The sequence below is a fragment of the Parambassis ranga genome, chromosome 2 (assembly GCF_900634625.1).
Source record: "Parambassis ranga chromosome 2, fParRan2.1, whole genome shotgun sequence".
Lineage (NCBI taxonomy): Eukaryota > Metazoa > Chordata > Actinopteri > Ambassidae > Parambassis > Parambassis ranga.
In genome coordinates, this window is record NC_041023.1 from 26,176,522 (window position 1) to 26,191,192 (window position 14,671).

Sequence of the window (14,671 nt, forward strand, 5' to 3'; positions counted from 1 at the left end):
CCTGAAGGCCATCTTAATAAAGATAAGACTTAATTTTCAACCACCAGTCACTGTTCCATAATTCTAAAACACCCACAACAATAGGAAATGATGGCAAAAGCATTCCCATTTTTTTCATGATTAATTTTAGAAAATTATGAATATCTAACAATTATCTAATTATATTGCAAAAAAAATATGAAAATGCAGTAATAGTGTACATTCCCTGCATGCATGGTGATGTGGTTGCCACAGCTGCAAGCCAGCCTCTCACAGCCAGCTCTACTAATCCTAACAAACCCCTATCTTCAAATCTAAACCGCTCCGCTGGACGCGCCGGAATCGCCCCTCTAGGATTTTAACGATTGCTCCCTTGAGCACCAACAGGCTCACTGTGAGCAGCACTGACTCAGCCTTTGTCCTAAAGGGGACAGCAAAATTCTCAGAATTCCAGGGAAGCCATCAAAGCACTAAGGAGGAGGGCACCCCTACACCCCCATCCCCCTATCCAGGGCCGCCACACACACACAAGCATACACATCTACAAAACGTGTCTATGTTTTCATCTAAAATATGCCCTCAACCAATGTGTTACTAAAGTGTCAGTGAATTATGTCCAGGGCATCTTCCTTGATGACCAGCTTTACAACCAGGAAACGTAATTTTAATTACAATGGGTCCTGCACATTGACTATTAACATGGTTATTCTTCTCAACTAAATCTGGGGCATAACACACAGCCTTTTGTTGCCCTCTCGGGTGCAGATGACATTTATTTAGCAACATGCAAACATATTACACGCTGGTTGAGTTATAACATGCAGTATCTGACAGAAGAAGTCTCTGCTGACAGAAGTGGTCCATAGCCGAGTTTGTGTAAAGAAGCATGTGTGTAGAAGCATGTATCTGTATCCTTTCCCCTCAGTGCACACACAGTCACTGCATGCACACACTCTCACTCACTCTCTCTCTTTCTTCTGTGTCTGTATAGCAGCAATGAGGGAATGAGGGCAGGGTTGGGGCCCTGGGGCCATCGTCTCTCTCATGAATAACAAGCATTCAGCACAGCAGACAGACTCCACACACACACACACAGAACTAGTGCAACATCACAAAACTGTCAATATAAACTACAGTATCTTCCAGTTACCTTTTTTTTTTAATTTACAGTTTTAAAATCTATAATATATTTCAATTAAGGATGAAATTCCATTGTAAGTCCATAATTAACATTTACAATTGCAAATTGGGTCAAAACATTACCCTAAAAACTAAATTGTCTATACTATGTCAGAAGTGCCCATCACAATCCCCACACCACGTGGGGGTAAACATCACCATGGTAATACAATAAATACACAGAGATCAGGAGCAGGACTTTTAAGCGGCAGGCAGGAGAGAAGCTCCGGCCAACATATAAACACACACAAGCATCAGTGCACCATGGCTGCGACCAAGCGTCACTCTGTCCCCTTATGAAAGGCAGATTGTGAAGGCTATTTCTGGAGGGCCTAAAAGGCTGCAGCCCTACTCTGGAGCAATAGAGGAAGTGGCTGCCCACAGGCAGGCACTGCTGGCAGCACCACACTCACTCCACTCCCCCTCACTCACCCCCTCGCTTCATCATGCTTTTAGAATGAGACATTTCTCTGAGGATTACATGTCTTAAAGTAGATGCTAAATGCACATGTGAGCATACATACATTTGTCACAGTTTTGGTACCATAATACAGGGTTTCTCAAACTTCTTTGCTCTAGGGCCCAGTGATATTATATCTTGGCAAGGTCCTGCAGGTAGCAGATCACTCATACCTGGGTTGGTGAACAAATCTCGTACCCAGTGTTTTTCTGTGAGACAGGATTTTGAGGGGGAGTACAAATCAAGATGACACAGTGTTTTGATAAGATGCTACACGTTCACTGCAGGCACCTGCCCCAAGTCCACACCCACATCAGCCAGAGATGGCAGACAGCCCAACATGTCAAACATACCTCTATTATGCCGTGACAAAAGTGCTGAAAGCAGCGTCAAACAGAATAGCTCTTCTACATGATCCGATTCTGACTAAAACTGACAGTACCTTAAACTTATAATATTGAATTAGAATATCAGCTAGTCGAAAGGCAAAGGTCGGCAGGCGGCCCGGTTGTAACCTTACCCCAACAGTTTAAGAAACACTGCCATAATAGACACCTCTATTCCAATTTGTTGCCAAATGTGGCAGATATGACAGTATACAAGCAATTTGGTCATGAAGGTACAGCAAATGCTACTGTAGATATTAGACAACAAATGTGAAGTGCAGCAACAGACCTGCTGTGACTTGCGGGGGAAAAAAAAATTCTGTCTGACTTGTATGATGGCAAAAAGCCAGAATGCAAATGTTATCATTGAGCAATTGAGTAAAACTATCTAGGCACGCATATGACAGTATCAGATCATATTGTTTGGAAATAAGATTAATTATATGAATAATTGTTGATGAAGATTCTCAGTCATCCAGGTCATCATACATCATTCATAAGATTGAAGCAAGGCGTCTGGACTTCTAGAGTTTAAACTCTACAAGTACAGACGCCTTGCTTCAATCTTCTCTACATATATGAATATATAATTATTATTATATATTAACAATAACAGCTGTAACTGTAGCAATGGTCCAAACACAATGCTTACAAATGCTAATGGTGCCTTGTTTAGACTTGTTTAGCGTCATCACTTGATGATGAACATCCCTAATGAGGTTAGATTTGTATATTCTAGCATGTGTGGTTACAATATGGTAACATTGTGTCTGCAGTGGTATTTTAAATAAAATGCACATATCGTGTACTACAGACTGCTGAAAAAGATACAAACATAAAGAAGAGAAGACAGTTAAGGATACAAGCTGCTTTCTCCTCCCATTGCAGAATGTTTTTCTGCAAACCTAAGATTGCAAATTATAAACACTCCACTTAACACTTAAACAAAAACTTAAATGAAAGTCAAAGTCATGTAATGAGAGCCAATGACTGGTCCTATACAAAATCTTTGTTAAACTCACAAATCTGGTAACACAAATGTGCCAGAAGTGAAATATATGGTCACAGCCACAAGCTACAATTTGTAAACACCACAGTCCACATGCATGCTCAGTCTGCCCTGTGTGCACACCTTTGTGTCAGGGCTGGCCTCTAAAATTGTGAATGATCCCAAACTGACTGCATGTTGGAGGGGTGTGTGTTTGTGAGTAAAAAGAGGCTGGCTGGCAGAGCTTTCACTGCAGCCTGAAAACAACCATCCTGCATTCTGTTAAGAGCAGCCACCGCAACACCCTCAAACTACAGCGCTGTAGGCACACAGACGGAGCTACAATAGTGCCTGTATGTTGGTGTCTTTGTGTATTTGTGTGTCTCCCCGCTGCCTTGAATGAGACGACGCACAGAAACCAAACACGCCCCTTTCCTGGTTTTCAGACATGCACAGGGGGACAATCTGGATTCTCACTCTAAACATAAACCTCCCTCGGGTCTGTCTTTTCCGGTTTGGGTTTTGAACAGTGAATCCAATTGGATCCTGGCTCCTCGACACAGTGGAGGAACCGCTCCGTCAAAACACTGTGACGTGCTGTGGAGTTTCTCAAGACACCCTTGTGAGGACCACACCCCTGCAACGATGGACTCTTCTCAATCCACAGGCGGCCATCTTGGCTCCAAGGAAGAGACTCAGATAGTCTAACGCTGCATCTAGGTTGAGCACAATGTGAGCAACATGACACGCCAGAGACAAATGGAGTCAATGAATGGAAGAATCGAGGCTCTGCCCCCAGGTAAGCATCTGTTAGTCAAGCCAAACTGTCTCTGACAAAAGTAACTAAAAAACAAAGTGACTAAAAGTACACAAAGCATACAAGTCCTGTCTAAGCTCTTGTAAAAAGTAGCTATGATCTGTTTGTAAACAAACACAAGGTTTCTGTTAGAGACAGCACTCAGTGGGGCAGACGAGCAGTGATGATGTCAGCCTGTGAAAACCTGTCAGTGCCCACACACGCTTGCAAAACATTCCACTGTGACAACTAGTAGCAACCGCTCACACACAAAAACACGTAGACAGGATGCATGAAAAATTTAGACACAAGAGGAAACTCCACTGTGCTGCAGAAATCCTACTATTCTTATGATCGAGGACTGTTCATTCTTGATGTAGAGCCAACTGTCTTCTTTATAGTTAATGCCAACACTCAATGGCTGGAAAAACTTATAACACAACAAAGATACATGTAAGAATATATATTTACCCAGACTTCTTATCAACTTCCACCGACACAGGTAACACTGAATATTGATTTATGATCATCCTCTCAATGGGAACTTATCAGATAATAAGGCACAGTGAGTAGAGGATGTGCTCAGGACGTTAATGATAAATGCATTAAATGATGATGAGAATAATCTTGTTGCAACTGGAAATGTTTACCACAACAAAAGCCCTCCTTCTAGAAACTTCGAGTGCTGTTTCTCTAAACAGCCTTGGTGGGGTATTGCCAACAATCATCATCACCCTTAAGTGTTTACTTTTTATGAGGCAAAGGAGCCTTGATCCATTAAAGCCACTGTGGCTTTAATGTCTGGTTCCCAGATGCTTTTTACGTGCCTGTTCTGCTCTGCATTGCATTCAGGCACTGGTGAACAGGAAGGAGAGTTTCTGCAGTGTATGCAGCGTCCACCTTATAACATCCTGTATACACCCCACTTCTGAAAGAACACAAGATGTAATAAGAGCATTCATGCAATCTGAAAAGTGATGTAGGGTGCTCCTGCATCATCAAGATAAAAGCCAGATTTCTGCCTGCTTTTAGCCACACAGTGCTTGTGTTACAATTTGCCTCTTCTGAATAAATCATAGGCAAAAATCCACTCTAAATAAAACACTCGACCACGTTACAAGTTGCATGCTTCCATCGGATATGCAAGCTAAATATTTCATGATTAAACGGGCCATTATATTGCACAGATCTAGGCCAAGGATCAAGCTGAAGGGAGGGGGGCTCAGATAACGGTCCAAACCCCGTCCCAACAACGCAAGGGAACAGAGCTCCGGTCCGAGGGGCTCAGGGAGGGGCAAAGCCATCTAGGTTAATCCACACAAAACACAGACAAAGAAAACAATCAGCAAGACCGCCGTGGAGAGGCATCGATTTTTAGTGTTAAATCACTCTTTTTAAATCAAGTTCAGGTGGAACCAACCCGGTTTTTAGGGGTCTTGCTGTCCCAAGTAAGTGCTCAGGACCCTGCAGTCTGCAGCCACAACACTGACAACTCGCTGTCACAGTCTGTATGAAGTTCTGCTTTCAAATATCGCCTTTAAAACGACACTTCAAATGCTTACAAATGAGAGACAACAAGCGAATATGCAAGTAAAACGGGGGAATAAATCCGTCTTATGTGACAGTCGACCAGGCTGCCAGCCTCAGAGCTAGCCCGGCTAACGTTAGCTATTAGCAAGTAAAGTTAGCCTAAGTTTGCTGTCAGCAGAGTGACACCGTTGTTTTGCTGGTGATAAAACAAGTTTAGAAGTTAAACGCCGTAACAAAGTTGTGCATTGAGTGTACTCTCCAGTCAAAAACGCGTTACGCCAGCTGACAGTCTCGTTTTCGAGTGTACTAATCCCGTGAGGCCTGTACCTCCCCAGCCTAAATTTAAAGGCTAACGGCTAACTGATAGCCCCTAATAACGGTCAGCTGTGAATCGTGGCCCGGCCCGTCCCGCCTCCCTCCCTGCCTCCTATTTACTCACAGCTAATAATACCCTGTTAAAGCTAGCAGAGCATGCTAACTCCAGCACCCACCTCGCTTGTCGAGGTCGTAACCAACCACAACAAAGTAGTCGGCAAGCCTGGCCATCTCGGGAGCTCACGGCGACAGGCCTTTCTCGCTAAATCCTCTTCTCTTTCTGCCGTCAATAGTCCATTTATGTCCTGCCGGCGATAGACACATCACGGACGAAAGTAGCATCCTTCCAGCTGCACCCCGCCGCCATACTGTCAGTCTGCCGTGCCCTGACAGCGGAGAGCCGCGAGTCTGCGCACTGTGGGACTTCAGGGAGGGGCTGCTCGACAGGAATGTCCCATGCGGGGAGCCAAACCAGCCAAGGGGCCAAAAGTCTGACCAGAACCTATAATAAACCCAATGAAGTTTCACCAGTGCCAGCGCTAAAGGGGTGGAAGGTGGTGAAGATTATCAAAACCCTGAAAAAAGAGGAGCCATTAATTGTTATTTCATACAAAATACGAAACAATTGTAATTTTTTAAAACTTTTTTGATCCAGGCAATTTTTGTGTTCTTGAATGTTGCTTAGACAAATCTAATGATTTAGACGCTATGTTTTGGGATTGTGAAGATAAAAAAAGTTTATCTCATTCAGTGTTACTTTTAATAATGAGCCCAGAGTAAGTCATGAAATACATAATTACTATGACAGATTCTTGTTGTCATTTCCTATTTTGTAACTTCCTGGATTTATCTCACAGCTCCCTCAGATCCTGACCTGCACGGGAACCTGGAGTACAGTTCAAACCTTTTCTTTCTATGGTAAATCCAGGGAGGACACACAACTGTATCGGTGGGCTCTCAATAGATTATGTCAGATGGGGATTGTTGACTCTGCCACAGCACAAACATGACATTGATCATGCAAATACGAAAGACATGCATCTCTGTATAGAATGATGTTTGGGATTCTGAGTGTAGTAGGTGGGTGAAGAGCACAGCATAGGGGTAGAAGCAAGGAAATATTAAATAAAAACAGTAACAACATTAAAAATGATGGAGCCCTGTAATAAATTAAAGTGCATGTCTTAAATGCACCACAGAAATACAGCGGCTTGGAGCTGTATAGGACGTCAATAAATAATCTGATGTTGTTTCTCTTCAGGTTTTGTTTGGGAATTAACACACTGAGTGAAACATGAAGTCAATAGAAAAGGCCAAAATTACAATTCTGCTGTTGAGACTTGCAGAAGACATTCAGCCTCACTGCCAAACCACTTTAGTTAATGGAGCATCTCTTTACATCTCACTGAGACAGATTTCTGTGTGTGCTGCATTAATCCAAGTTTCTGCAGCCAAACTCTTAACATTTTATCTGGCTGCAACCTCCTCAGTGTGCAAAACACCAACAATCCTTTGGTTTGAATTATGTTGAGTAAGGCCACATACAGTCTTGTTCCTCATTTTAAATGTGCAGATAAGTGTCAGCGGGGTCTGAGGAAGGCCTGATGGCCCACATCCGTGTGGCCTGTCCTTGGCTGTCAGCACTGTAACCTCCTCGAGAGAATTCCAACACTTCCTGCGCTTTGACCTTTGACCTAAAGTGCTTATCACTCTCTGGTGGCAAAACAATCCTGAGTATGAGATGTCAAATTTTTCCCTTTAAAAGCTTTGTTTTCTCAGCGCTCGGTTAAAACAGCCTGTCTCCCTCTTGTTCTCACACGGTTATCTGTGACTTGGGGCTGCACTAGAGGAGGACAGAGCTGCTCTTTGATAAACACTGCTTCTGACAACCCAAGCTATGTTAACAGGAGATATCTCTCCAGCCAGGGTCTGTGAATGCTATTTTCAGGGAGTCACGCTGAGGCCGTCGGTGTGGTTTTGATTCAACAGTTGATGTTAGCTGTATCTTAACCTTGAACCGCACTTGACAAGTTGCCAGAGAGACAACAAGCAGGGTGAGAAAGAGGGGAAGCTCTTTCACACTCTGCCCTCAGGACAGAGACACAGTAATGAAGCTGTGTGTGTTAGACAAACTTGAACTTTGCAAATGGGCTTAGTTATCACAAATGTCTTCTTTGACTGGAATAAACAACATCTGAGTGCTTTCAGCTGCCAGTCTGCACTGCTGTTATTCCTTCATCAATAAAAAAAGACCCACCGATGTATTTTATGTTTATGTGACAGATTATGTTTACCTAAAGATGCTGAGGTCAGTCCGACCCCAAATCATCCACCCCTTTCTTTCATTAACCCACCTTATCCTGTACTACAGGATCAATGCTGGGCTGGAGCCTATCCCAGTCAGTCAAAGGGCCACACAGAGAGACAAACACGCTGTCACACTCACGCCTACACGCCCCCGGTTAATGTAACATGCATGGTATGTGGTAGGGAACCAGAGTACCTGGAGAAACCCACCCAGGCAAAGAGAACAGGGACAAACTCCACACAGAAAGGCCCCAGCCAGGTTCAAAACATCTTGCTGTGAGGCACCACCCACCAAAAATCAAATAATCTGAGTTTTCCTGTAACATGTAGTATGTCCCTCTCTTGATAAATTGTACTTTTTTGGCATGTTGAAATCCACCAGTACCATTTAGTTACATCATATTAGAGAGAAGGCAAAAAAAGTCATGCCAGAAACTCTTTAGCCAAAGGTTAGGTTGTTTGCTATGTTAAACCACATATGACTTACATCATGATTACTAGATTTCAGTCTTGCCATATACCACCAACCTGGGTGTGAAGCAAGTTGGCAAGTGGCACAAAGACTGCATCAGCACTGGGTACTGGGTTTATAGGACAATCTGCACCCTCAGATGTGTTTTCATTGGGAAGTCTGTCCCTGTAGGAGCTCTTTCAGGGCAATATAAACTACAGTATCTTCCAGTTACCTTTTTTTTTAATTTACAGTTTTAAAATCTATAATATATTTCAATTAAGGATGAAATTCCATTGTAAGTCCATAATTAACATTGTTGGGGAGGACAAATAATAATAATATTTATTTTTTTAAAAACAACAAAATTGCATGAATGTCTGGCTTTGTCAGCTGCTGTCACTGGTGCTGATTGGCATTATTGTACAAGATGATTTTAGCCACTTTACTGGCACAATGCTGTGACAGGCAGCATTAAGGGTTCACAGTGTTCAAAAACCTGCCTATGTGCACTCATTTCAGTGTGAAAAAGATACAGCTTGCACCTTGTAAATCTACTGGTCATATGGCAACAGCAGTGACAGCGAGACTGCAGGCAGTCAAAGAAGTAGTCTTGAACATAACATTATGTAACTGCACAGTTTAAACAAAGAAGCAATAACATGTCAGTGATGTGGCTGTTAATGTGCTGGCAGATATGTTTTATTACCTGCAGAGCCAGGCCTAAAACAGTATCTGCTCCCCCTGCTTTCAGTGGATATGCTAGGTTAAGCTAACCTTCATAATTAAGTCTAATCCAGGAACCAGATACATTCAATGCTCAGGTTACATGAGTGTGTATTGCAGCTTTATTTAGTATTATGCGGTCATCTTTTCGGACACATTGTATTTCTAGGAGTTAAAAAGCTGTGAAACCCCCACCACCATTATTTATGCAGCCCAATCAGAACACAACACCACTCTCTGCAGGATGCAACAACCATTTGACTTCCTGTAGGCTAACCAGCAGACAGGAAGTGGTTTGAACATCTCTTGCACATCACTGCTATTCCCAGCATTCTTAAAGCATTTCAGCTCAGGTGAAGCGTGATACATACGAGCTTCAATGAGCATACATATATATATATATATATATATATGTGTGTGTGTGATAAATAATCACATGTGTGATAAATAATAAATCATACATACATTACTGTAATTCAAGGAGGCAATGTGGCAAAAGCCTGTGTGTACAGTAAACTGCTGCAAACACTGAGATGTAGCTGTTGTGTATTTACCCATAACAAATGACCACAGACAGAAAGTATGAGATATTTGCTCTTGTGTTAAGAAATGATGACTCTATATCATATATTATAGAGGTATTCCATGTATTTGGTCTGTCATTGCTGTACTGCACCATATATAGTTTTGTTTTGTTGTTTGTTTATTTTTTATGAGATAAACTTGTGTCTAAAGCTACACACACCACTATAAATGCAACCAATTAAATTGGTGCATTGCCCCTGTAAAAGTCCCTGTTGTCATTAGCATACATTGCTCAACAGCAGCCACCGTGGTCTCACATGGTAATTACAGATTGTTGGCACATGGTTTAATTGCAAGTAGTATTCAAAGATAAACATATTTAAAACAAATAAACACAGCTAAAGCTCTGTAGTGTCTCACATTAGCCTCAGAAAGCTAATGCTTATACCATTTATCATATGATTCATGTGCAGATCTTAAAATTGCATTTAAATATAATGATGCATGAGCACTTATACATTTGTGACATGCTTGACACCCTTTAGTAATACAAGCGCTATTATGGTCCAACAATGCCTGGCAGACAGTGATCCAGTTGATCCCCACGGTGCTGGTTCTATCACATCACAGTGGGAGAATTCTTTCTTTTGCACCAGGCTTTGTTTTCTTTCTGTTACCACAAACATCAAGCTCTCAGTCAGCGTCATCGGCTTGGATGATTTCTGAGAACTTATCAGCCAGTTTCTCCCTCATCTTTTTTTCCCACCATGAAATCCAATCCCTCATTTGTCCACAGTGCTGTCCTGTCAGCTCCTCTCACACAGCACTGGTGAGCAGCCATGCCAAACAATCTTGACTTGAAGAGTACTCAGACAGAGAAAAACACAGCATTCAAACAAACAATGCAAATAAAGCAGCCAACAGGATGCTAACAGCACATCAGTGGGAAAATGTCTGCTCACTGGATTTAATAGGAACTTGTGCAACAGTTATTTAAAAATCCAAGACCAGGACTTGAGTTTATTTTGGTTGTCCAAACATACTGATGAGTACTATTTGTTTTGCAGTTTGGTCCTCATGGGACAAATGGAGCAGGAGGTGCAGCACAGTGTCCTCTGTTGGTGCCATGAGGTTCACTAGGGGGCAGCAATCAATGCACTACCTCACTGTGGCTCCTGATGGACTAAAGCAGACTCAGTAAGAAAAGACTACACCTAAAATACCTATACAAGTACTGACATTACAGAGGCATGCAGTTGTAAGTCAGTTATTTCTGTCATTTATATGTGCAAGGCGGAGGGAGGCTGTAGAAGGGTGTGTTGTTAAGGTGTGCTGTAGAAACACCCTGCACATGCACTCATGCTGTTGTTTTTGGTCTTTATAAATGAGCTGTCTCTGTCCCTCACAAACAGGACATCCAGAGCAGTCTCTCAGAGCAGCTGTGTGTTTGTGTATGGAGTCCCTCAGCTCAGCCGCTTCACGTCATGCTGCCTCTGCTGGGATGATTAATTTGTTGTGTATCACAGGCCGTCATCATTTCAGAGCTGGGGAACTCTAGCATCAAGGTTCTGTTTATGGGATGTTTCCCTTTTACCCACGCAAACACATTGCATCATATATTCTTAGACATGCTGAGGTTGTTCACTGAAAAGCGTTTTCTGTTCATTCCGGTGGTACAAAAGTAAAAGCACGGGATGATTTGTTTAGTTTTGGAACATATTTTGGATGAATTGATCAGAATAGCAGTGAAAATGGAATTTAAAATATTCAACAGCTCCAGTGAGTCCATGTCACTGCACATCATCAGTCAAACAAGCTGCCTGCTAGTACCTTTTAGAGCCAGGCCCTGCTATGGCCTTTTGTTAGAGACTTAATACTGGGGTTTCCAGGGTCCTGTAAGAAAATATAAATTAAAATAAATGAAATTCAATCATGTTTATTATAAAATCACAGGGCAGCTCTTTTAGGAAATTGCTGGGTGCTTTTGAAGTAAACAGTATGCTACTCTTCAGGCGTTTTATGCAGACTTAAAGTAAACTTTTATTTTATTGAGCCTTTCTTGTTGTTTAGTTTATACAACTAATCTGGTTGTGGAAAATAAATCTGGAAAATAAAATATCATTATTATGTATCATTTCTTTTTTACAGGTCTTTCGTCTCCATCACTTTCTTTCAGGGATTTTACATGCACAGGATGACTTTTGTTCTTTTCCTTCTGAGAACAACATGAAGACCAACAATGATGTCATCTTACAGGATCAGGCTTGCAGGAAACAGACATACAATACGTGTGTCTGGGTGAAAATTACTTCAAAGGACCCATGACGTGTTTTCTGTGTCTACACCTACTGTCTGGTTGTAGGTGTCGATGGGTGAAGACACAAAACCCACTGTTACTGAATGTTACATATATCACAGGTTACACAGACAATAACAAGTAGCATACAGTTTGTTCTGCTAAGGTAGAAAGTGTGCTACTTCAGAGTTCAAATGCATCCCACGGTTTCTTTCATGTCTAATAGAGCAACACCACATACAGTATTTGTTTATGCAACCTTTAAAGCAGCATGTTCCAGTCTCAGCCTTTCAAAGATTCATCAAACATAAGATAGACAACGCCACACAATGAAATAAAGGTCCCCTCACTCTTTGATCAACTGACTACATCCCAACTTTCAAAGCCTCCGATGGAAATTCTTTTAAAGCCGCCTTGTGCCATGTTGGCCGGTGCACACAGTGTGTACCCATGCCCGCTAATTGCCGCCTAAAACAAAAGTAAAGGCAGCTCACGACTGAGAGATCAAACCAGGCGGGCAGCCTGTGTTCAGAGCTCAAGAGGGTACTGATTCACTGAGTGCTGTCACATGCCAGAGAACTCTTATATAAACGGGTCAGAACCAGAGAAGTGACCTGCTTTCTCCGCCAAGTCCGACTGATAAATGAGGGACTATCAGCTGTCCGTGTGGGGATATTTCACATGAATCTGTGTGTCATCACTGATCAATAGCTGCCTGTTGCAAACAGTCTGTGAAGGTCAGAGGGTAAATAAACATGCAATAATCAATATGAATTGATCAACACTAATGCTAGAAAGAAAGTCAAAGGTCAGGAGCAGCTGTGTTTTTTTAATATGGGTAATGAACTAACAAAACCCAAACGGAGCTGTTAAAATGAAGTCAGACCAGAAAGTTTAAACCTGCAGTGTGTCACCACCAGGTCATTCAGCAACAATAACCCTGCATGTATTATATCTGCTGAGTAACTATGACACCATCAACGCACATCTAAACTGTAAGGCGATATCATTGAGGGGGAGAAGTTGCCAACTGTCTTGTGAAATATCCCCTGCATGCATGGCGGGGATCACATAGCACATGATTTGTAAAATCCAACACAAAGCACAGAATCGTGAGGTGTTCATGATGTTTCAAATTGCTTCTGGCAAGCTCTCATTGTTTCTGATCATTTATCAAGTTGTTTAATGCTTTTTTAGGAGTCACTCAAGCAGAAGGTGTAGAAACTGGACTCTGTGCCCTTTGTTGAGGAATCATGGCTGAGGATTTCAAGCCTGGCAGGATTAGAGAAAAATATCAAAAGAACTCATAATAAGTTGTGATTTGAGTGGAGTTTAAAGCGTACTGTTATCAAGTTATATACACATTTCTTCTGATTCCTATACTGTCTTTCAGATTGTGCATGTGAACACAAGTTGTTGTTGATGATGTGTGATATATGTGGCTAATAAAGAGAAGGATGAGGTAGGCCTCCAGGGGGCAGTCATGCTCTTAAGCTACTGTACATTAAAATGTGGTCACAGAAGTGGAAGATATAAAAAAATGCAGCTGTAAACATGTATGTGAACACTTTAACATATAGGTCTATGAGGGTGCAGTTCCATCAGCGGCCTCAAGTGGCCACTGATGGAACTGCACTTCTTGGCAGTTGGGGGGAGGGACTAAAAGAAACCTTCTTAACACTCCCCAGTGTTCTGTATATTAAATATACATTAACTATATTATAAGTATTATATATTTTCACATTATTACATCATTTATTGTGTTTCACAAAGACAAGGCACATAGTTGCAACGTGTGTATGATTTAAAGAGTGAATGCTAGAAGCAGCTTCAGTCTGTCAGTCGGTGTACTGTGGAACAGCTCGTGATGTTTATTTATTTGTTAGAAGTTATGCGCCTGACTTTTGCATCAGCATAAGGACAAATAACAAACATGACTCTCTGTTTTGCTTGTCCTGCACACAGACACGGCCTCTATTCTCCACCACCCTTTAGGACGTCCACTCCACCAGCTCAACAGGCTTTCTTAGAAATGAATGTTGCACAATTGCCTTTGAGGCAGCATCAGGTGTGTGTTGTCAATGTTTGGCCACAGTGAGAAAAGTAGGAGGAAGTTGGACACAGTGCAGAAAGCCTCCTGAAATAAGCCCATCTGAGTCATCGAACAAGAAGTGAGAAGCATGTTTAGACCCGTGACAAATCATATCTGTTGTAGTAAATTTCAAAACATTGCTCAAACTGATGGACTTTGATGAACACATGTAAGCAAATGTCTGCCTGATTTCCTGCTTCCTACTGGGAAATGCTAGGTAAAGATACATAAATGACTGTGTGAAAGCAACACTCATGCCTGGTGATTTATCAGTGATGCTTGCTGATAGGACTGTGGGCATGACTTAACAGTAGAGGGGGACTCTGCAAAGATTCCTATATCTCTTATTATCTATCATACACACTTGGCTGAGGGCAGCGATAAGAGATAGGAGGAGGGTTTGACTGCTGGGGAAATTCATGAAAACAGATATTTTCCTAAGTATGGGCATGGTGGCCACTGATAGAGTGAAGTGCTGAAGTATACTAGTGAGTTTAATGTTTAATTTATAATTTATAGCAATCCTATTTGCAATCAATGCCCCCCCCCATATTAGGCTACCCTATAACACTTTCAAATGATCTTTACTTTGTTTAATAAACATTCACATCACGATGTAACACACTGTCAGCTATCTCTCT

At 41.9% G+C, this 14,671-nt stretch overlaps 1 protein-coding gene across 6 annotated transcripts in view; it reads right to left on the bottom strand.

The window, feature by feature from the left end:
* Positions 1-6,009, bottom strand: part of sbf1 (SET binding factor 1) — a 43,713-nt gene extending 37,704 nt beyond the window's left edge. For all 6 annotated transcript variants that reach the window (XM_028423166.1, XM_028423147.1, XM_028423136.1 and 3 more), the window contains exon 1: positions 5,810-6,009. In XM_028423166.1, coding sequence (XP_028278967.1) covers positions 5,810-5,864 — 55 coding nt within the window. In that variant the 5' untranslated portion in view covers positions 5,865-6,009. The remainder of the gene's footprint in view (positions 1-5,809) is intronic.
* Positions 6,010-14,671: the final 8,662 nt, after the last annotated feature.